Genomic DNA, 19,065 nt, shown 5'->3' on the forward strand with positions numbered 1-19,065 from the left:
CCTTCTGTGTGGAGTGTTGTGCCGCGACAGGAACATAGACATTGAACAATAGGTATCCGGAATCGGTACGCTGTATAATGTGCCTAGTTGGTATGGCGTCGTCCCGCCTGTATCAGTTATATTGATTGGATCCAAGCACCATGGTAGCCGGAGCCAAAGATATATCCAACAACCCTGTACACCGTTCGATGCACGCGATCGCCGTTGTTCTGGAGGAGATCTTGATACTCCCGAGGCCCACTGCATTCAGAGGGCACTGAGCAGAACAACACCTGATGGAACTTGATCCACCCAGCCAAGGCGATGGGATAATGGGACCGATCAGATTCCTCGATCGGATCGCATCCCAACGCATTGCGAGGAGGAACCAGTGGGAATGGTTGACTTAGTTGATTAATGCCGGCTTAAGTAAGGAGATCACGATGGCCAAAAATAAAACGGACCAATCACCACGGCCCCTGGCGTCATCCGGCGGGGGTTGCCATGGCAGCCACAGGGTAAACAATGAGGAGATCCATCCACCCTCACGCAATCAAGCCTGTCAGGTACCAGACGGGTAGTGGGAGAGACTAGAGGGGCTAGTAGGAAGGAACGACGGGAGCAAAGAGGCAGATCAGCTGAAGGCAGGTGGTTGGTATCCTCGTCAACAGCGACCCAGACCCTCTCTCTCTCTCTCTCAGCCGCAACAGAGTCATCCATCCCTCCCTTTCTCCCATAACTCTTCCACCAACTTCTTCCCTCGATCATCTTCTGCTGGCCCGTATTGTCGTTTCTTTTTCTTCGAATCCCTCGTTTCCACCTTCTTCGTGCCGTCACCCTCATCTGCAGACGCTCTGCACGTTATCTCTCCGGTGCTATTGCCCCGTCGGTGGATCTATATCCAATAATTCCCTTTAAATCTCCATTCGTCTCGTCCGATATTGGTCCTCCAGCCACCAGACCACGTTCGCCTCTCCGACTTCCTCGTCTGCCTCACTCCATCGATCATGTCAGGTTCGATGTATGATGATCAAGCCTATGCGGCGACACGCCGCCATTCCCTTGTCACGCCGCCCCCTTCGACGACTCCCCGACATGCTCGAGGCCGGAGCCAAAGCGTGAGAGTCAGCAATGGCACCGTTAGTACAGACACGAGTGTCTCCAGTGGCCGCGTGTCGGAAGCCACCAATATCACACAGCCTCCTGCATATTCGAAAAAGTTCGTCGTGGTGGGTGATGGAGGATGTGGTAAAACGTGCCTGTTGATCAGCTATTCCCAAGGCTATTTCCCCGAGGTAGGCCATAATTGCACCATCGTTTATCCTTTGACAGTTTTGTCTCTTCCTTCATCTGACACAGCGGCCTAGAAATATGTCCCCACCGTCTTCGAGAACTATATTACACAAACAATCCATCGCGCCTCTGGAAAATCGGTCGAGCTTGCCCTCTGGGATACTGCTGGTCAGGAAGAATACGATCGATTGCGCCCTCTTTCATACCCAGAGACCGACCTGCTGTTTGTTTGTTTCGCCATTGATTGTCCGGCCTCCTTGGAAAATGTTATGGACAAGGTATGAGCCCCCGACCTCTAGAACCCTGGCTTGTTGCTAACAGACATCTGTAGTGGTATCCTGAGGTCTTGCACTTCTGTCCTACAACACCCCTCATTCTAGTGGGGTTGAAGTCGGACCTGCGCAATAAGAGAACCTGTATCGAGCTTCTCAAAACACAGGGCCTGACACCGGTGACACCCGAACAAGGAGAGACAGTTGCTAGACGGATGAATGCGTCTTATGTCGAATGCAGCAGCAAGGAGATGCGTGGAGTCGACGGGGTCTTCCAGATGGCCGTTGATATCGTTGTCGGCTTTGAGGAAGAACAGATCAGCTGGACTGCCCCGAGCACAAGCGCCAGTGGAAAGCCGACAGGAGGTGGTGTGCGCAGTGGGCCCAGGAAGGTGAGAAAGCGTACATGCAAGATTCTCTAGGCTTGCCTGTTCTGGACATTGCCCTTGATTTGATATTTTCGTCCGACCCAAGCCTGGCTGCTTTGGCGGGTTCTCAGTGTCTCCTTGTATATGACCCTCGGGGAATCGGGTAGCTTGAAAAGCTATATGTACCCAGTACCTTGCTCACTTTCGACCATTCTCTGCTTTCTGATCCGACTTGTCTTACGGCGGCTTTTTGATTTATTCTCTTTGATGTTGTTATACCTGTTTAGCCTGATGATTGTCCTCATAAATGACCATTGCCTCCCTTTTTCTGCTGCCCTGATCTCTGTTGACCCCTTGGTATGTTCCTGATGTCCTTGATGAAGCCCGGTCCGAGGCCAATTATTTTTCGCATGCATGGAGCGGGGTGTTTACTGGCGCAAGCGAAATCCATGTACTTGAATACAGAAAGTGCCCTCCCTTGCCAATGCAAATTGAATTTGAATTCCTGGTATCAAGTGGCTGTAACAGTGAACAAACTTCAAAGATAGAGTAAATGAAGGGCAGGTCGTGACAGAGTTAACGCTAATAAGCAGATCTGGGCTTGTGTTATCGTCATACTCCTGATGTGCTTATAATTCCTGGTTGTTCTGATCGTTGAGTGTTTCCTGAACGCTGTCCTTGGACTTTCCCATATTGGCTGTATCTTCCTCGGAACGGCCCATAAAGTTTTCGAACTGGGACCAGAGGGCTTCGACGGAGCTAAATTCATTGCCAACCTAGTATCGTAAGCCATTTCATGTGCCACATGAGTTGCGGATTATTCGCGCACCGAGATAATACTCTCGAGGTTCCGATTCAATCGGTTGATATTTTGAAGGACTTGTTCCATACCCTTGCGCCGGTCAGTTCACACTCCTCGCTTGAGGGATCGGACTTACGACGGCTATCTCTCGAACCAGCTCTTCCCGTTGCTGTTCAAAGACGGTCAGAGTTCCCGACCGAGACTTGGAACCGGGGGTGACCGACATCTTCACCAGCGATGCGAATGCGCCGCAGTGTATGGACGAAACGCGTGCGAACGATATCGATAACGGCTGTTTGTGTGGCCGCACGTGAGATTCTGCCGGACATTCCCGGCCGCAATTCAGACCGCTACCCTAATCCATACATACCCTCCAAGACAGCAGAGACGGACGGATTGCTCTACCATTGATATTGACGCACAGTCGTCGTTTCTCTCCTTGGGTTGGCTCAATGGAGCTCTTTTAGTCCCTTCGAAGTTTGGTGTTCGCAATATCGCACAGCAAACCCACCACACACCCCGCACCGAATCTCTAACGTCTTGAAGTAACGAGTACGAGAAAACGAGAGTACGTCGTACTGGTAGCGAGTGAGCGGCCCTGCAAACGATCAGCTGCAGAGAGCAGTTTATAGTCGAACTACAGCTTGGATCGTGGTTTTGCTTTCTGCGGTTGTCACCCTCTGCATGGGTCTGACACCGCTCGGGACAGTATTCGGCTTTAACGTCCTTCAACTCTCCCTTGTGTCCTGACAAAGGTGTCACTCAGGTTGAGATGTACCGTTTGGGACCTGTGCTTATACTGCCCAATATATTCTTTCAGGAAATTAAGCACGTCCTCCACAGTTCTTCTGTCCTCTGCGGCTCTCTTCTACGGATAGCGACTAGTGCTCGGAATGTGGGGTTGAAAAGAGCTCCGATGACGCTCGTGTCCTGACATACGTAGGTGTTACTCGGGTTAAGATGTACCGCTTGAACCCTGTGTTTTACTGCCCGTTTTCTTTGCAGGAAATATAGCATGTCCCCCATATTTCCTATATCCTGCACGGCTCACTTCGACGAATGGCGATTAGTATTCGGAATGTGGGCATGAGAGGGAGCTCTGATGACGCACCTCGGACAAGAGCGGAACTGTCGATCAGGGGAGATATTCCGAATATCACCCGATGCTTGAGATATGACCTGGAGAAGGGAGCGCTCTGAGAGCGTAGTATCTATCTATACACTGGAACTACAGGTTTATACCGAATATTTTAGAAGTTTCTGCAATTGGTCAGGGAACCCGTTACAGTACGCAAGGAGAACGCATGAAATGCTAGTTTTTCTGCCGTGGAAGTTCTATGCAGCATGTCGCCGCGTGAGTAGTAATGGCAAACTCGGATATTCCGCAACTGGGCTAGACGATCATCATCTCGGGCAGATACCTACCGAGTCTAGGTACACGGACCATAATGAGCTTATCCACCCCCGCTGAGAGGACATAAAAGGTCATTGCTCCCATACTTACATAGCCAAGGCGTCTACGTGCATTATTGTTGCATCTAAGATGAAGGTTCTTTGGTGCTTGGCGGCTCTGCTCCTACCACAACATGGCGGAGCAGTAGATAATCAGGTAGGCGCAAGAATTGACTATGGCACCTTTGAGAGCCCAGGTGCTCGTGTACGGCCTCGTTTTCGCTATTGGCTACCGGACGCCAGCGTCGATCCAACAACCGTCCAGCGCAATATCAAGGATGCTGGTGCTATCGGAGCTGGTGGGGTGGAATTTCTGCCTTACTATAACTATGGAACCGAAGTCCCCGGGGCAGACTGGTCTACTTATGCTTTCGGGACTCCCGCATTCGTGAAGCTGTTTAGAGCAGCTCTCCAAGCGCACAAAGATGCAGGACTGGTAATGGATTTTGCCCTCGGTCCCAGCCAAGGACAGGGTGTTCCTGCGAGCACAGATGACGAGGGATTGCAGTGGGATTTGGTGAGTAGGCCCAGGATGGGCGCATGAATGAGCGTTGACATGTTCGTAGTATGCGACATCTGCTGAGGTCCTTCGGAATGGCTCTTTCCAAGGGTTGCTGCCTGGATGGGGTTCAGGAGAGCTCGTCTCTGTTGTCTCTGCCGAAGTAATTTCAAGTCGAAACCTGTCGAACCCAACCAACTCAGTTCCAATCTTCGAGAGCCAACCCAATTATATTGAATATACCATTAAGAATGCATCGCTACAGGAGTGGACACAACACGTTTCGTCGTCCGGGAGGCTGCGGTTGAACCTTCCCAGGTCTGGTCACAGCTATCGGATATTCGCATTCTATCAGCACCTGAGCCACCACAATAACGTACCTAGCACTACCAATGCGTCGAAAACAATCTTCGATAACGGCTCCTATGCCGTTGATCATTTTAGTGCCAAGGGAGCACAGACAGTTACACAGTTTTGGGAACATCACATCCTCAAAGACGGGGTGAAGGAAATGCTTATGGCAGTCGGCAATTACGGTAGGGTATATGTCTTCAACGTTCTATAGGCATTGGCTAACAACAACCAGGCTGGGAAGACAGTATGGAGATAACGTCGAACATCTCCTGGACACCCTCTCTTCCGGATATCTTTTTAAAGAAGTACGGCTACAGTGTAAAACCGTACCTGCCTCTCATAATGTACAATAACAACAACATTAATATCCAGAGCGGTGCGCCGGGGACCATGAGATGTATTCTCGACACGCCAGACCAAGGGTCTGGATATGTGAATGACTTTCGGGGTGCGCTTCTAGAGGGATATCGGGCCTACATCGACGCATATAGAAAGTGGGCAAATGAGATGAGCCTGCAGACATCTTTTCAGGTATCATATAATATGCCGCTTGATGCGCTGGCAAACGTCCCATTTGTGGATGCCCCCGAATGCGAAAGTCTACAGTTCTCTGACAATGTCGATGGATACCGTCAATTTTCCGGCCCCGCAATACTGACAGGCAAGCGTGTCATTTCAAATGAGATGGGTGCGGTTATGTTCAAAGCTTTTCAGCACACCATAACTGAGCTACTTTGGCAGATCGGCCGTGCATTCGCTGGTGGTGTGAACCAGGTGGTCCTTCATGGTCAAACGTTTACAGGAAATTACTACGGTACTACTTGGCCAGGAACTGTCCCATTTGGGTACCTATTTTCCGAGCTGTACTCCAACAAACAACCTTACTGGGACCATGGCTTATCGGAGGCATTGAATTATGTGGGACGTTTGCAGTACACTCAGCAGAAGGGACAGCCCAAGGTTGACGTCGTGCTCTACAACAAAGAGTCCGCCACGAAACCCAACTTCCCAACAGTCTACAATGAGACAGATCTTATTCACCAAGGTGGGCTGACTGAAACGACTTCTTTGCCAAGGTCCAGTGGCTAAACTGGTGACAGGCTTTTCGTACGTCTATCTTTCCCCGGATAATTTTGCACTTCCACAGGCTCGCGTGCTCAACGGGGTACTTGCTCCCGGTGGACCTGGCTTCCGTGCCATGATCATTCCTAGCTCGAGCAATCTTACCCAGGAGGCTGTGAGGGATATCAAGGAATACGCCCTGGAGGGCCTTCCGGTAATTCTTTCGGGTGGATTTCCTCAAGCTTATTACACCAAGGAAGGAGACACCACGAACCTGCTACGGGAAATCTCGTCTCTCGGACGGACCAAAAATGTATACACCGTGTCCTCCGGCCAGGCTGCGAATAAGCTTCGAGACCTTGGTATCGCCCCCCGCGTGCAGATCCAAGCTAATGGTACATGGTACAATACCTGGCACTCGGGGTACGACGGAGTTGATTACCTTTTCCTCCTGGGCGATGTCGTTGCATCTACCGGGCATGTGAATGTCTCCACTACGAAAGTGCCATATTTCTTTGACCTCTGGGCCGGAAAGAAAACACCAGTATTCCAATACGAGCAGAAGGCGGGAAGGACAGTTATACCGGTCAACCTGGCAGCCAACCAAACAACGGTGATCGGTTTCGTCAATGCTCCGAATAAAACGACACTTCACGCATCCCAAGTCCCGCCGTCGGTTATTGGATATCGCTACTTGAATAGCACGGACAGGATTGAGCTGCATATTTCCGCCGACAGACAAGAGAAGGCCTTGGTGCTTTCAAACGGGCAGACGTTATCCCAGCTGACAACCCGACAGCCAGCCTCAGAACTCACATTGTCGGACTGGACTTTGACTGTGGAACACTGGGAGCATCCGACGAACATCTCCGATGCTACGATCATCGCGCACAAGCGTAACACGACCCACTCTCTGCCATCGTTAGTCTCCTGGCAGAGAATCCCCAGCATTGCAAATGCCTCGGGGATAGGCTATTATACCTCAACTTTCTCATGGACATCCGCTGATACCGGGGATGGGGCATATCTCTTCCTCCCGAAGACAGCGAACGGTGCCCGTCTCTTCGTGAATGGCTTGCGCGTCTCGGGCTTTGATTACCAGGCGCCGAAGATCGACATTACTCCGTATCTGCGCGATGGCGAGAATAGTGTGCGCGTGGTAGTACCGTCTGTGATGTGGAATTATATCCGCACCCTGCTGGATGAGTTGCGCACTGCAGGAGCCGGACCAGAACTCACCCTGTTTGGCACAACGCCAGCCCCGGTTGATAATGGGCTGATTGGGGATGTACGAGTAGTGCCCTATGTCCGGGCGGAGGTATGATTCGAGAATTTGCGGGATGCCAGGGGCCCAAGGTTCTGTTTTCGAATGGACCGACCGGTTGAGAGCTGCGTTGTTTCAAATCGGGCGGGCTAGAGGATAACTCCTTGTATATAAGGCTCCACCAGCTCTTGTCTGCTGAACACGGTGAATTTGTCGATCATATATCAATCAGTCTATTTATCGTAGGAAATTTGTATGGAATACACTGACAAGAAGTGTAGTGGAGGACTGTACAGAGGGGTATCAAGGAAAGGCAGAGTAGATCATTCGTCCAACGACGCGGAATCAAACAGCAATACATAGGCCATACAGCGCAAAAAAAAAACAGGCCATCAAAGACACCATCATTCTCCATAGTTGTTGTGCCCATGGGATCGTTAACAATCGTCGCAAACATAACCGGTTCGTATTCTCGCTCCCTTTGTTTCGTCACTGTCTCCGGAGACGGCGGGTCACGATGGTCGTCGAGTGGCCACTAGAATATTGCTCAGTCGTTTCCACCGCTGCTGTGCCGGTGATGGGGCCTCCCGATCCAGTCGATCCTTGTCCCCGGTGGTCTTGCAGGAGGATTGGGTGGAGGAGCGCGGTCGGCTGACGAGAGCCTCATGGTCAGCCAGGACATCTTCGAGGCGCACGTCCGAGTCGGACATTCGCAGCGGGGAGTCTTTGGTGTCGAGAATTTCGATGAATCGGGAGGGCATATCGCGCATGTTTTGTTGGCTCAATTTTGGGTGCAATATTACTCGTCTGGGTTGGATGGGACGAGGGGGTATTGGGAATAGCACATTCAGCCCTAGTTACCATCAAGGGGAACGACGACAAGTGGGAAGATGTCAACGTCCCGAGTAGAGAAATCGGGCAGGTAATAAATCATCGAGTCGGGCGAATGAGTCTCAAGCCGGAGATTATTTCCGGCAGCTCAGTGTGTCCAGAAAGGTAAGGATAGCGAGAGTGAAGAGTCCGAAGCACTATGGAGGGCTATATACTTCCTGCGTACCAGGATCGGGGAATCGGCGCGCGGATCGAGGTCTCCAGGTTCGGCGGTGCAGTAGTGGCCCGTACTAATAGTTAGACGGTTTCAGGTACAGGACGGAGAGATGATGTACAGTGTATTTGAAGGATGGTCTGGTTTGATCTGTCATTAGACAGAAGGGTGCTAGAGCAAGGAATATGCTTGATATTTATGTACGCCCCTTAATAACCTCCTATGGAGAACCGACAGCGTGACGGAATTTAATCATCCACCATATCGATCAACTGGGTCACGACAGAAATAGAACCGCCGAGCAAGGTAAATTCACCAGGATGGTCATCCTGGGCTTGCACCGGGTATGACTACGGATCCACCTGTAGGTTCGGCATGGTGGCGGATCCAAAGGGTCCGCTCACTCACTTCCACGATTTCGTTCGCATGTCTCTCCGCTGTGAGTTCGCGACCTAGACCCCGATCAGCTCTGATTGATGGAGACCAACTCTTCCAGGATCGTCAGGGAGGTCTGGGTCCAACGATGGTTCGTCCGTGGTCAGCCGGAGGGGGAGTGTGCGGATCCGTGGGGTTTTGCTTATATTCGGGGACTCGAATGTTGGCATTTTCCCTGATTTGGTCTACGCTGGGATCCGCCGGGTAAGGTGGAAAACAAGCGAGATATTATTGTAAATGCCATGCCGTACGCCGTAAGTGGGTGCAGCCAAACGATAGTATGGAGATAGGGCTGGGGCTAATCACAATCACTCCCCACTCCACCATCCCCATCCAAAAAGGAGCATGACGTTGCAGCGGCACTTTCAATGATTCCTGCCAGAGAGCCACGAATGAGATGGCAGAGGCGGTGTGTATCGTGCAGAAGAGAGTTCGTCAGAGGTGAGGGTGCATGGGCCCTCCCAAGACGACTAACGTCCCTAGTGGGAGTCTTGCAGGACTGGATGTGATATCATACGACAGGGTGGGCACGGGTACAGCCACCACCAAAATCGTGAATATCTTCATGCGAAGAAACATTCAAATCCAAGACGATAATCGTAATCGGACTGTGTAGATTGTAGTGATCGTTGCCACTAGATGTCATAGGTTGACTGACGTCATAACCCTAATATCCTCCGTTGAGGATGACGACCATCATGTTGACTCCTCTCCGTCCAAGTTCCTTTCCCTGAAAAATTTGTCGCGATACACGCGGTCGTCCATGACTAACGGAATGCCCCGCAGACGTGTACCTAAAAATACCTCGACTGTCGAGCATCCGCCGTCTCCTCCCTTGTCCGAAAAGAGCGGTTTGGTCGCAGACAAGCAGCAGCATGCACCACTGCCGGCTTCCAGCTCACCTGCAAGTCCCCGTGCAGACGAACCGCTTCGGTCGTCTCCAGGCTGGGATGAGGATGAGGAGATGCCGGAGGAGACAGGACACACCATTGACGGCGAGAAATCCCTGCAGCGTGCAGGCTACTCTGCAGCGACAGGCGGCTATAACAGCTTAAAGTCATATAAGGGCCAGGTATACTCGGGAATGGCGGTGGGTGGTTCCCACACCTGGAACTATGACCAAGGCGTTTGGCAGGAAACCAAGGAAGAACCGGATCTGTGGAGGATCAACTACCAGACGAACAAGCGGCGGGCGAAAAAGGCACCTCAGGGAAGTGGTGCGCCCGTCGGGACAGAGTATCACTGGCTCATTGTAGGGCATCAGGTACGTCCAGTCCATGAAAGCAATGTTTAAGTCTGCGATGCCTGGGACCGATGCAGGTGCCAGCAGCACACATGTTCACCGTTTCACAGTTGGTTAAGAAGGTCGACGCCAATACGTATGAGACCAAACTCACCGGGTCCAAGTACAAGCTGGCATATAAATCGGCCTCGTCGAATTCATGGTCTATCCCGACGGTGAAGAAGCAACGCGACCGAGAAGTTGAGCTTCTGGAGGATGCCAAACAACGAGTTCAAGGGCTACCGGCAGTGCTGGCGTCGGAGAAAGTTAAGGTCGAAAAACGCGAAAAAGGCCAGCAAAGGCTCGATCGAATGTTTTCTCAGCAAGGATCAGCAGGGACAGGGAATAAAAAGAGAAAGATTGACGACAGTGCATACACGATCCAGTCAGGTTGAATGTGAGATAAAATGAGCTCCAAACTGCGTTCAAGTTTCTGATTCCGAGAGCAAGGGGCCAAGCAAAGGAGTCAGTCCCAAGCGTATAAAACGTAACCAAAAATAGTGGGATAACCCTTAGTGGCTGCAGTATCCAAATCCGCGCAAAAAATAGACATTTGGAACGCATATGCCGTACTTTTGGGAATGTGTTTGTTATGATAGCTGACTCGTGAACCACTTTTCCTTACGGCCTGTAATTGTTTTGTTAACATGTGCAACTCTATCCCTAGATGTGCGATTCCTCACACGTCCTCCGAACATGGCGAAGGGATGCATGCCTCGTTGGCAACTGATGCCCGAAAGCATTGGGTTTTCTCCCTACATAAAAGATCAAACAAGTTCCACCTTGTAATCCCCTTCTACTTCTATCGATATTTCCCCGTATTCTGTCACTGTAACTTCTGGTTGATTCGCATTCATAGACCTTGTCGTATGGTGAGCCACAATAACCGACCTGTTCACCCTTGCTCCGGGAGACAGCCACTGATTCATTATAGCACAAGAGAGCCATCATACCAAAAACAATTTGGGGCTCTGGTAATCTGCTATTGGTACATGCGACTCTTACCGTATACCCTTGGCCAAGATAAATTATCGACATCGACACGTCTTTTACAGGAACACAATTGGTGTGGATGTCTATTAATCCCTTTCATCCCTATATTGGGTCTTAAAGAGCGCTGGCGTGATATTAGACTCATCTTAGAAACCAGTGAGCATGAACTTGACGTCTCTCATACACTCTATATTACTGTCGTCGTCACTGGCCGACATCTTCTCAGTTGGAAATGCTGGCGCTGCTCTAGATACGACGAGCGGTACTGTGCGAGGCAAAGCCTCCACTCTGCGCCCTGGTGTTTCTGAGTATCTAGGCATCCCGTATGCGAAGGCGCCGAAAGGAGATTTACGTTTTGCTGCTCCTCAACCCGCAGACACATCCTCTACCGTCCTAGAAGCAACGTCTTACGTATGCCTCAGACTTCCTCTAATCAGCCAGCGCTAACCGCTTGTGCCAGGGCCCGTAAGTTATGGAATTGATAAATGTCTATCATATTGGCTCACTAGATTCAGTGCCTGTCCCCAGGCCCACTCTTCACAACAGCATGAAAGTCCCGGAGGTCCTGTGGCCAACAAGCTTATGCGCTCTGCATCTCCGGCAAACCCCACCTTTGATGAGGACTGCCTGACTATCAACGTGTGGACAAAGCCCCATCAAGGAGAAAAGAAAAAGGCAGTACTATTTTGGATTCATGGAGGGGGTAAGGTGGCTCCTTTTCTCTGAATGAAGCGGGAAAGACTAACCTCCAAAGGCTTCCAAACTGGCAGCGGAACACTTCCCCTGACTGACGGATCAGTTCTTGCCGATGAGAACGATGTAATTGTCGTCTCTTTCAATTACCGATTGAATATATTCGGGTTCCCCGGCGCCCCAGGGCAGCCGTGGAATGTAGGACTGTTAGATCAACGCCTTGCTTTGGAATGGACCAGAGATAATATCGCTCAGTTTGGTGGTGATCCATCTCGAATCACTGTCTTTGGCCAGTCAGCTGGTGGAGCCTCCGCCGACTTCCTGACGTACAGTTACCCAGAGGATCCTATTGCTCATGCGGTGATTGCTCAATCAGGAGATGCGAATGCTCAGCCTTACCAAGCCAAAACGGCGGAGCTTCAGAAGAAATGGTACAATGCCTCCAGTGCTCTTGGCTGCGGCGATACCGATGCAGGACAAGAAACAGTGTCCTGCATGCGGTCTAAAACCCCAGACGAATTACTAGCTTTGGTGGAAAAAGATGACGGCGAGGGTCTGGAAAATAAATTTATACCTGCCCAAGACGGGGTAGTCCTCCCTAGGGATATATTGAAAGCAGGAAGCGCAGGGAAGTTTGCCCGGATTCCGTTTATGACGGGCACTACGGACAAGGAGGGTGATCTGTTTATGTTCCTCGCGATGGCTGATACAAATGCTACTTCGAAGCGAGCGAATGTCATCCCCATGGATCTGGTACGGCCGATCAGCGACATTTTAACTCTTACCACCTTTACATGTCCTGCAGCCGAGGCTGCTAAGTATCGTTCCGATCACAATGTGCCAGTCTGGCGGTATCGGTATTATGGCGGCAACTACAGCAACACTTATTTCGCTCCATTTGGATCTGCATATCATGCGTCTGAATTACCTCTCCTATTTGGTACGGCTGCGACCGTCACTGGCGTGGAGGATAGCGAGTACGAAGCAAAGGCTGCGGCGTATATGCGCAACGCGTGGGCGACTTTTGCAAAGCATCCTGCCACCGGGCTGGACAGTGAGTTCCACTGGCCGAGGTTCAGCCCTCAGAGTACGTAAACTCCTGCAACACTCATAATTAATTGATGCTATCGAGGCTGACAAATTTTGGAATCGAGAAGCCAAGTCAGAAGTCCAACTTTCCCTTCACGAGCAAACGCAGGCGAGCTTTATATCCAACGCAGAGACGGATGCGTTATGCCCGATTGCTGGCCTTGCTGAGGGCTTGATCGAGGTGGTCAGCAAGCTCTTCTCTCACATTGCAACTGATGGAGAGACTTCTCAGCTGGGAGGCCGCTTCCACGGTATGGAATCGATTTACTTCTGTCATGTCGAACATTAACCTAACCCCTCATCCCAGACACCCTCAAGAGCCCTTTCACAGATGCGTCATCGGTGGAAAATGCCATTGACAGTCTCAGGGGCACGGCATCGCATCTCTGATCGCGATATGCTTCAATCCCTACGCGCTCAGATTTTCCATTCTGTCCACGACTCAGTGCCTTGGCATTGAACCTTAACGACGAGGAGTATGCAGCATTATGAGTTACTTCGCAAATAGACCAGTTGTAATAGAGATGGTATATCGTATGCGATACTTACATACTGTTTTCAAAACTTCCACGTAGCCTAGAAAATACCCGATAATCGCTCCCAGGTCATCTCGGGTAAATAGGCTCTGAATCTTGGCACAACACGGACGCCATGCCACCAAGCCCAAAACAAGGTAGTTGCCAGCTGCTGTAGCAGCTAACAAGGCGACGGACGGAGAAATTGGGGGCAACTTCGTTTCGCAAACCCCGCAATCTCGGCATACACTCAGCCGACGTGAGTCTTGGTCGGGGGATGCCCGGAATATAAGTAAGTCTACGATTAATTGTAGCTAGCATAACAGTTTTATAACACAAATTAAAGATTGTAATTTCCCACGCTTGCCCCATAATGTTTGGGTTCGGCGTTCTGTTAATCATCTTCCTAGCTGTGACAACACAAGGAAAGTACATTGTTCCAGGAGGAAGATGGCGCGATACGGACGGCAACTTGGTAAATGCCCATGCAGGAGGAATTATCTTCGATGACAAATCTGAAAAGTTTTGGTGGTTTGGGGAGTACAAGATCGAAGGCCAGGAGGAAGGGGGTGGAGTGTCAGTGTACAGCTCCCCGGATCTGGCAACATGGGAGTCGCACGGGATAGCCCTAAGTAAGACTTCTAGAGTCATCTTGATTGACGTGAGACCAGGCTAACCAAGTGCTGCAGAGCCCATTGAAGGACATCCATATATATCCCCGGAGCATATAATCCAACGTCCCAAGGTTGTCTATAGTGAGAAGGCGAAGAAATATCATGTACGCTGCGGTTTCCACGCCTTCCCCTATCCGTTTACTAACTGTGGCAGATGTGGTGGCACGCTGACAACTCCACATATGGTTGGCTTCTTCAGGGCTTTGCCACATCCGAGAACGTCGCTGGCCCGTACACCTTCGTGGATGCTACAGCCCCATTAGGCAATTGGTCCCAGGACTTCGGGATGTTTACTGACTATAAGGATGGCCGCTCCTATGCGCTTTACTCAAACGGCGATAGTGTGGAGGGACGCGATGTCTATTTGACTCAGTTCAATTACAACGTTACTGCGCTGGAGGAAGTCGTCTACCGATTCCCCAAGTTTGACCTTGAGGCACCCAGTGTCGTCCAAACCGATAAGAGCTATTGGGCGTTGATGAGCCACAAAACGGGCTACAGACCGAACAGTAAGTTGAAAGTGGTAATATCCATTACTACAACCTGGTTAACTGGTTTAGATGTTGTTGCCTTCCGGGCAGATTCCTTAGGCGGCCCTTGGTCTCAGCCTTTCATCGTTGCATCCTTGAACACGCGCACATTCAACTCGCAGTCAGGCTTCTCCCTGCGCATTAATGGAACCAAGAAGACAACCTATTTGTACATCGGCGACCAGGTAAACACTCCGCACCGTGAGATATTCTCCACTAACCATATTAGTGGGATATGAATTCGCTGTGGGAAAGCCGATATATATGGCTTCCCATAGACATCGATGAGGGGAGGAAGACGCTCGACCTGGCCTGGCATGATGTCTACGATCTCAACGTGTTCGTATAATCCCGGCTGTGTGGAAGCATTAGCTAATCGGTCATAGTAAAACTGGGGAGTGGAAACCCATCCAAGGCAGAACATACTCGGCCAAGAACGCAAAAACCAACGGCGATGCGTACAAGCAAGAAGCTGTGGGTGGCACTATATTGTTGATTTGCCCGGAATACTTACTCTCATAGAACTTCGCAACAGACGGGGTAATTCTAACAGGGATATATGGAAACGACAGCACTGCCACTTTTGATGGTATTGAGGGATCTGGAAAGCCCCAATGGGTATCGTTCTATTACCAGAGTAGGCTGTTCCATGCAAACATGATAGCTCGATATTGACTGGCGGTGACAGATATTGATGATATGGGCTTTGGTGACCAACGTAAGTACCTCTCACTTCAGACCCCTGATGCTGCTCTAACGCCCAGCAGCTGGAGGAACTCCAGATCGTGTCGGTGGTTCCTGGCAACTTCGCCGCATCAGCAGCGTCGTAGTCAACGGCAAGACAGAAAACGTGGAAACCCTCTATCAACGAGACACGCACAAGGGAATCATCTTGTCGACACCTCTTCAGTTGACCTTGGAGAAAGGAAAACGCAACACGATCACTGTTGGGGGGCTTTACAACGGCTTCGACTACAAGGGGGCTGATATAGATCGCATAGTGGTGTATCCGCCAGAAAGCTGATGGCTACAACTTTCTGAATAAATTGGAGGATTCATAGAGAAGATAAATGGGTCTATTCGACAAATAAATTAGTTCCTTACGAAAAGGAGGGGGGAGAGAAAAAAAAAAAAGGAAGGGATATATATAATAGATGAAGAGTTCAGGTAAAAAACATATGTGGAGAAACTGGGAATCGAACCCAGCACCTTTCCAATGCAAATGGAACGTCATACCACTAGACCACATCCCCATATGAGCATAGTCCAATCAGGACTATTTGACATGTTATATTTATTTTTATTCCATCATATCTTTCTTTCAAGAAGTACAAACGGCATCAAAGGATAGTAGGGGACTAAGAGGATAATTTAATCGCATATACACTATTAGAAATCATATTTTGCCAAGCCGCTCTGGGGTGTAGCATCCATTAGATCATTCTACTCCGCATAATGCAGCTTTTTCAAGGTGGAAGAAGTTTTGAATGAAGAACTTTCTATAATCTGGAGACCCCCACCGTAATAATGTCAGCTTGTCTGCTCAGTAGCTTCCTCGAAACAAATTGCTCCGAAATAGTCCGAAATAAGTCAATTCTAGATCTTGGCATTCCTGTCCCTAATGGAGAACAGACCCTTCCCCATACGCGGGAAAAGCATTCATTTCGGCGAAAGCATAGCTTGGCCGGCCTGACAGCGGGAAATTCCTCTCTGGGCAAAAAAAAAAAAAAAAAATCCACATTCTACTTATTGGTGCCAAGTATTTCAAGGCGGAGTAGCGCGTAGAAGACAGGGCTCGGCGCATAGCGGTGACTCTTCGCCTCTCGGCGTGGGGGGATAGAGGTGGAGGTCTGTCACATCAGAAGGCTAGATAGCCTACGGGCTGTATGCTGGACGCGGGAGACGAGCCACCTAATGTGCTTTTTAATCAGAGATGATGCTTCTGTTGGTATAACATGGAGACATTCAGTGGCAATTATCTCTGGATCAATAAAACAGAAGGTTGATTGTACAATAACGTTAACTTTCTAAATAGGATAAGTATATACACAATACTTCAAGATACGGACTTTCTATTTATATGTAGTACCCTTCACCACCTTGACGTTTTTATAGGAGGACCTAGTCAAAGGTTGCCAATGTCTTAAACTCATGCATCAGGATATTCTCGCCGCCAGGGTGGTTTTGGGTGTTTCGAGCATTAAATTTGATCACCCTCTTGAGAAGATTATAACTCCGAACATCGAGAGGGAGATATTCAGCACTGACGAACCAATTCACACCTTCTGTGCAAGGTGGGGTGGTAAGAGAACCCAAGTATTGGTAAACAGGGTGTTTGTCAAAGAACCCTGTCAACTCCGTAAAATCCATCGGGCCAGTGGTAGTCGACGAGCCAGAGCTAGTGATCTTTGGGACGTGGCTGAAAATAGAGTGAAACAGAGGAAACGATTCGTGATATTCGGAAAGTTCAAAGAGGAATCCTACAACTGCCGTGCTGCCGACTACACGATTGTTAATAGACGCTACAACTGGGTCAAGAAACAGGGGTATGGTTAATCCACATACTAGCATTCTGAAAGACGAAGTGGGCTTCCAGTGGGAAGTATTGCGAGTCGACTCGATGCTCACTCGGGGTGTGGAAATGGAACTGAGTGAGGGCGTAGCTGTTATTACCAGCAGACAAGGATCCGTGCGGCAAGTGAACTTCCAAAGTTGTGCCTTTATTCTTGAAGAGAGTGCCGTTGCTCTCTGGGATGTCTATCTCCAGAATGCCCTGGGGAACGTAGCTGATATCATGTGTTTCAATGTTGATAGGGGATTGGAAATGACTGTGCGTGCAAGCCGCGTTATTGTCCTTGTCAAGACTGTACCAGTTCACTGGCCCTTTCAACTTGTCGTAGCCGAAGTCAGATCCCGATGCGGCTACCACCACAGTCGCAAGGAGAGAAAAGATAGAACTAAATGCAGGCCTCATGGTGATAAGTTGTTTTCCGAGGAAGTAGATCCGACAATAAAATTAGATGTGACAAGGGCTACGGCCTATGGGGGGTCCTTTAGGAGCTTTATAGCCATCACTGCCCAGTCGCCCACCTCTAACAAGAAGGGACATACCATGGATTTCAGTCACTGCCGTAGTCTGGTCTGTTTCAACTATGGAAAGCCAAGCCATCCCCGGCCGCGCCGTTGCGGTGGGTGAGGGTTGGGCGCTATGTGGAGATAGGCAATAACAAGGACACCATACTAAGTTATTTTATAGCACTTACCGGAGTCACATAAAGAGCATTATGAGTAGGCGTAGTCGGGCTGTTTACTCCCATATCACTGCTAATCTGACAGCTTATAAGCTGATAATAAAGGCCTTACTGAGTGTGAAATCAACATCTTCACCACTTGCCAAGCGACCCGCTTGCTCTTGACTGACGTATCGAGCTTCGCTAATATCGGCATTAAATGGTGTCTTGCGTGGAGTCTGGACAGCTAGGCAACGGTCATGGTCTTGGTGCTGCAAGTGATATGACATTGACAGCGGGGTGCAGAAGATCATCGTAATAGGCCAATGTGTCACTATTCAATCTCAGAGAAGACTTGCAACGTCCCAGGATCTGATTAACACTATTATTTGGATCCAACAAGAGCATTATTCGATGGGGCCCATTTGTCTCAGCACAATAATTAATCCGCGACTTTCCAAACTACCACGACACTCGGGATATTTGATAGTTGGTTCCGACGCCACTCTTGGCCATTTTTCTTGCTTGGCCTGGTGGGCTAAGGGAGGAAATTATTACCGTAAACGATACATTGGATTGGTGCTGCAACACTGCTAAGATTCAATAAGTCCGAACGGGGAAGATCATAAGTGATTGCCTTTTGTGAAGGGCGAGATATATATCTTGCGTATATCAATGGTTGAAGTAGGCTGATCAGTGTGCCCCTGATGTTTCTCGTCAAAGACAGTATACGATGTAGAGAATAGAAAACAATACTCTAGAGATAGAAAGAAGCAAGTAGTAGCTATGCCATAGCCATCTCCATATTCAAGATCAGATTTATATTTTTATATTTTCGGCAGATCAAAAAAGTCCGATGGTCGCCAAGCCCGGAAGCCCCATCAGATTGTCCTCTCGATAGAAGTCATTTTATGGAGGATCCCATGTCAGCATTTCGCTTTTTATCAAGCATTTTGACCTATGGGGATCCCAAGTCCTCACGACGAGCTTCTTGTCTCTACTGAATATGGCAACCGTATAGAAGTTGGGTAGGCAATTCTTCGACAAAATCCCCAGAATGTCGTCTCCGAATGCAGAATTTTTCTCTTACCCGGAAGCTTAGGTCTCTTATGCTGTCGTAAAATATGCAACCGTCCACATAAAAAGACCCGCACCTGTATAAGGCCTACATAACTTCCTGCATAAACGCTCGTGGTCCTGAGAAATGTACGGTTCGGTCGTCGGCTAAGCCGAC

General features: G+C 49.6%; 8 protein-coding genes and 1 non-coding gene across 9 annotated transcripts; 6 read left to right on the forward strand and 3 right to left on the reverse strand.

The window, feature by feature from the left end:
- Nucleotides 1-852: 852 nt before the first annotated feature.
- BDV59DRAFT_158849 (Rho4-like protein) lies at nucleotides 853-2,208 on the forward strand. The gene is made up of 3 exons (XM_073687493.1): nucleotides 853-1,274; nucleotides 1,347-1,550; nucleotides 1,604-2,208. Exons 1-3 carry the CDS (start codon nucleotides 987-989, stop codon nucleotides 1,964-1,966), a joined length of 855 nt encoding a protein of 284 aa, XP_073549746.1. The 5' UTR covers nucleotides 853-986; the 3' UTR covers nucleotides 1,967-2,208.
- Nucleotides 2,209-2,541: 333 nt separating this feature from the next.
- On the reverse strand, nucleotides 2,542-2,940 carry BDV59DRAFT_200243 (DASH complex subunit DAD1; the record flags this gene model as incomplete). Its single annotated transcript, XM_073693533.1, has 3 exons — nucleotides 2,542-2,688; nucleotides 2,742-2,804; nucleotides 2,851-2,940. The coding sequence occupies 3 exons, from the start codon at nucleotides 2,938-2,940 to the stop codon at nucleotides 2,542-2,544; spliced, it is 300 nt and encodes a 99-aa protein (XP_073549747.1).
- A 1,317-nt stretch (nucleotides 2,941-4,257) lies between these two features.
- Nucleotides 4,258-7,405, forward strand: BDV59DRAFT_200244 (uncharacterized protein; the record flags this gene model as incomplete). The annotated part of the gene is made up of 4 exons (XM_073693534.1): nucleotides 4,258-4,683; nucleotides 4,733-5,201; nucleotides 5,252-6,064; nucleotides 6,120-7,405. 4 exons carry the CDS (start codon nucleotides 4,258-4,260, stop codon nucleotides 7,403-7,405), a joined length of 2,994 nt encoding a protein of 997 aa, XP_073549748.1.
- Nucleotides 7,406-8,667: 1,262 nt separating this feature from the next.
- Nucleotides 8,668-9,219, forward strand: BDV59DRAFT_174245 (uncharacterized protein). The gene has a single exon (XM_073689050.1). It carries the CDS (start codon nucleotides 8,737-8,739, stop codon nucleotides 9,031-9,033), a length of 297 nt encoding a protein of 98 aa, XP_073549749.1. The 5' UTR covers nucleotides 8,668-8,736; the 3' UTR covers nucleotides 9,034-9,219.
- A 192-nt stretch (nucleotides 9,220-9,411) lies between these two features.
- On the forward strand, nucleotides 9,412-10,926 carry BDV59DRAFT_174248 (uncharacterized protein). Its single transcript, XM_073689051.1, has 3 exons — nucleotides 9,412-10,089; nucleotides 10,179-10,504; nucleotides 10,558-10,926. The coding sequence occupies exons 1-2, from the start codon at nucleotides 9,589-9,591 to the stop codon at nucleotides 10,500-10,502; spliced, it is 825 nt and encodes a 274-aa protein (XP_073549750.1). The 5' UTR covers nucleotides 9,412-9,588; the 3' UTR covers nucleotides 10,503-10,504; nucleotides 10,558-10,926.
- A 243-nt stretch (nucleotides 10,927-11,169) lies between these two features.
- BDV59DRAFT_158901 (carboxylesterase/lipase family protein) lies at nucleotides 11,170-13,395 on the forward strand. The gene is made up of 6 exons (XM_073687494.1): nucleotides 11,170-11,511; nucleotides 11,561-11,565; nucleotides 11,616-11,803; nucleotides 11,855-12,880; nucleotides 12,951-13,133; nucleotides 13,190-13,395. Exons 1-6 carry the CDS (start codon nucleotides 11,263-11,265, stop codon nucleotides 13,270-13,272), a joined length of 1,734 nt encoding a protein of 577 aa, XP_073549751.1. The 5' UTR covers nucleotides 11,170-11,262; the 3' UTR covers nucleotides 13,273-13,395.
- Nucleotides 13,396-13,770: 375 nt separating this feature from the next.
- Nucleotides 13,771-15,625, forward strand: BDV59DRAFT_211847 (putative beta-glucanase; the record flags this gene model as incomplete). The annotated part of the gene is made up of 9 exons (XM_073695891.1): nucleotides 13,771-14,029; nucleotides 14,087-14,175; nucleotides 14,226-14,580; nucleotides 14,632-14,786; nucleotides 14,831-14,940; nucleotides 14,988-15,075; nucleotides 15,124-15,238; nucleotides 15,290-15,319; nucleotides 15,369-15,625. 9 exons carry the CDS (start codon nucleotides 13,771-13,773, stop codon nucleotides 15,623-15,625), a joined length of 1,458 nt encoding a protein of 485 aa, XP_073549752.1.
- A 157-nt stretch (nucleotides 15,626-15,782) lies between these two features.
- On the reverse strand, nucleotides 15,783-15,854 carry BDV59DRAFT_t77. The gene has a single exon. It is a non-coding gene; the product is annotated as a tRNA-Ala (tRNA).
- Nucleotides 15,855-16,722: 868 nt separating this feature from the next.
- On the reverse strand, nucleotides 16,723-17,575 carry BDV59DRAFT_191984 (alpha carbonic anhydrase; the record flags this gene model as incomplete). Its single annotated transcript, XM_073691980.1, has 2 exons — nucleotides 16,723-17,102; nucleotides 17,167-17,575. The coding sequence occupies 2 exons, from the start codon at nucleotides 17,573-17,575 to the stop codon at nucleotides 16,723-16,725; spliced, it is 789 nt and encodes a 262-aa protein (XP_073549753.1).
- Between the last annotated feature and the right edge of the window lie 1,490 nt (nucleotides 17,576-19,065).

Source organism: Aspergillus ambiguus, assembly GCF_047715705.1.
Source record: "Aspergillus ambiguus strain CBS 117.58 unplaced genomic scaffold BDV59scaffold_8, whole genome shotgun sequence".
Lineage (NCBI taxonomy): Eukaryota > Fungi > Ascomycota > Eurotiomycetes > Eurotiales > Aspergillaceae > Aspergillus > Aspergillus ambiguus.

Bases quoted from the DNA above. Each gene is read 5' to 3' on its own strand.
- BDV59DRAFT_158849 (XM_073687493.1), top strand. From the start codon at position 987: ATGTCAGGTTCGATGTATGATGATCAAGCCTATGCGGCGACACGCCGC. The intron at 1,275-1,346 runs GTAGGCCATAAT...ACAGCGGCCTAG, and splicing joins CCCAAGGCTATTTCCCCGAG to AAATATGTCCCCACCGTCTT. The intron at 1,551-1,603 runs GTATGAGCCCCC...AGACATCTGTAG, and splicing joins TGGAAAATGTTATGGACAAG to TGGTATCCTGAGGTCTTGCA.
- BDV59DRAFT_174245 (XM_073689050.1), top strand. From the start codon at position 8,737: ATGACTACGGATCCACCTGTAGGTTCGGCATGGTGGCGGATCCAAAGG.
- BDV59DRAFT_174248 (XM_073689051.1), top strand. From the start codon at position 9,589: ATGACTAACGGAATGCCCCGCAGACGTGTACCTAAAAATACCTCGACT. The intron at 10,090-10,178 runs GTACGTCCAGTC...ACCGTTTCACAG, and splicing joins GGCTCATTGTAGGGCATCAG to TTGGTTAAGAAGGTCGACGC.
- BDV59DRAFT_158901 (XM_073687494.1), top strand. From the start codon at position 11,263: ATGAACTTGACGTCTCTCATACACTCTATATTACTGTCGTCGTCACTG. The intron at 11,804-11,854 runs GTAAGGTGGCTC...TAACCTCCAAAG, and splicing joins ATTTTGGATTCATGGAGGGG to GCTTCCAAACTGGCAGCGGA. The intron at 13,134-13,189 runs GTATGGAATCGA...CCCTCATCCCAG, and splicing joins GCTGGGAGGCCGCTTCCACG to ACACCCTCAAGAGCCCTTTC.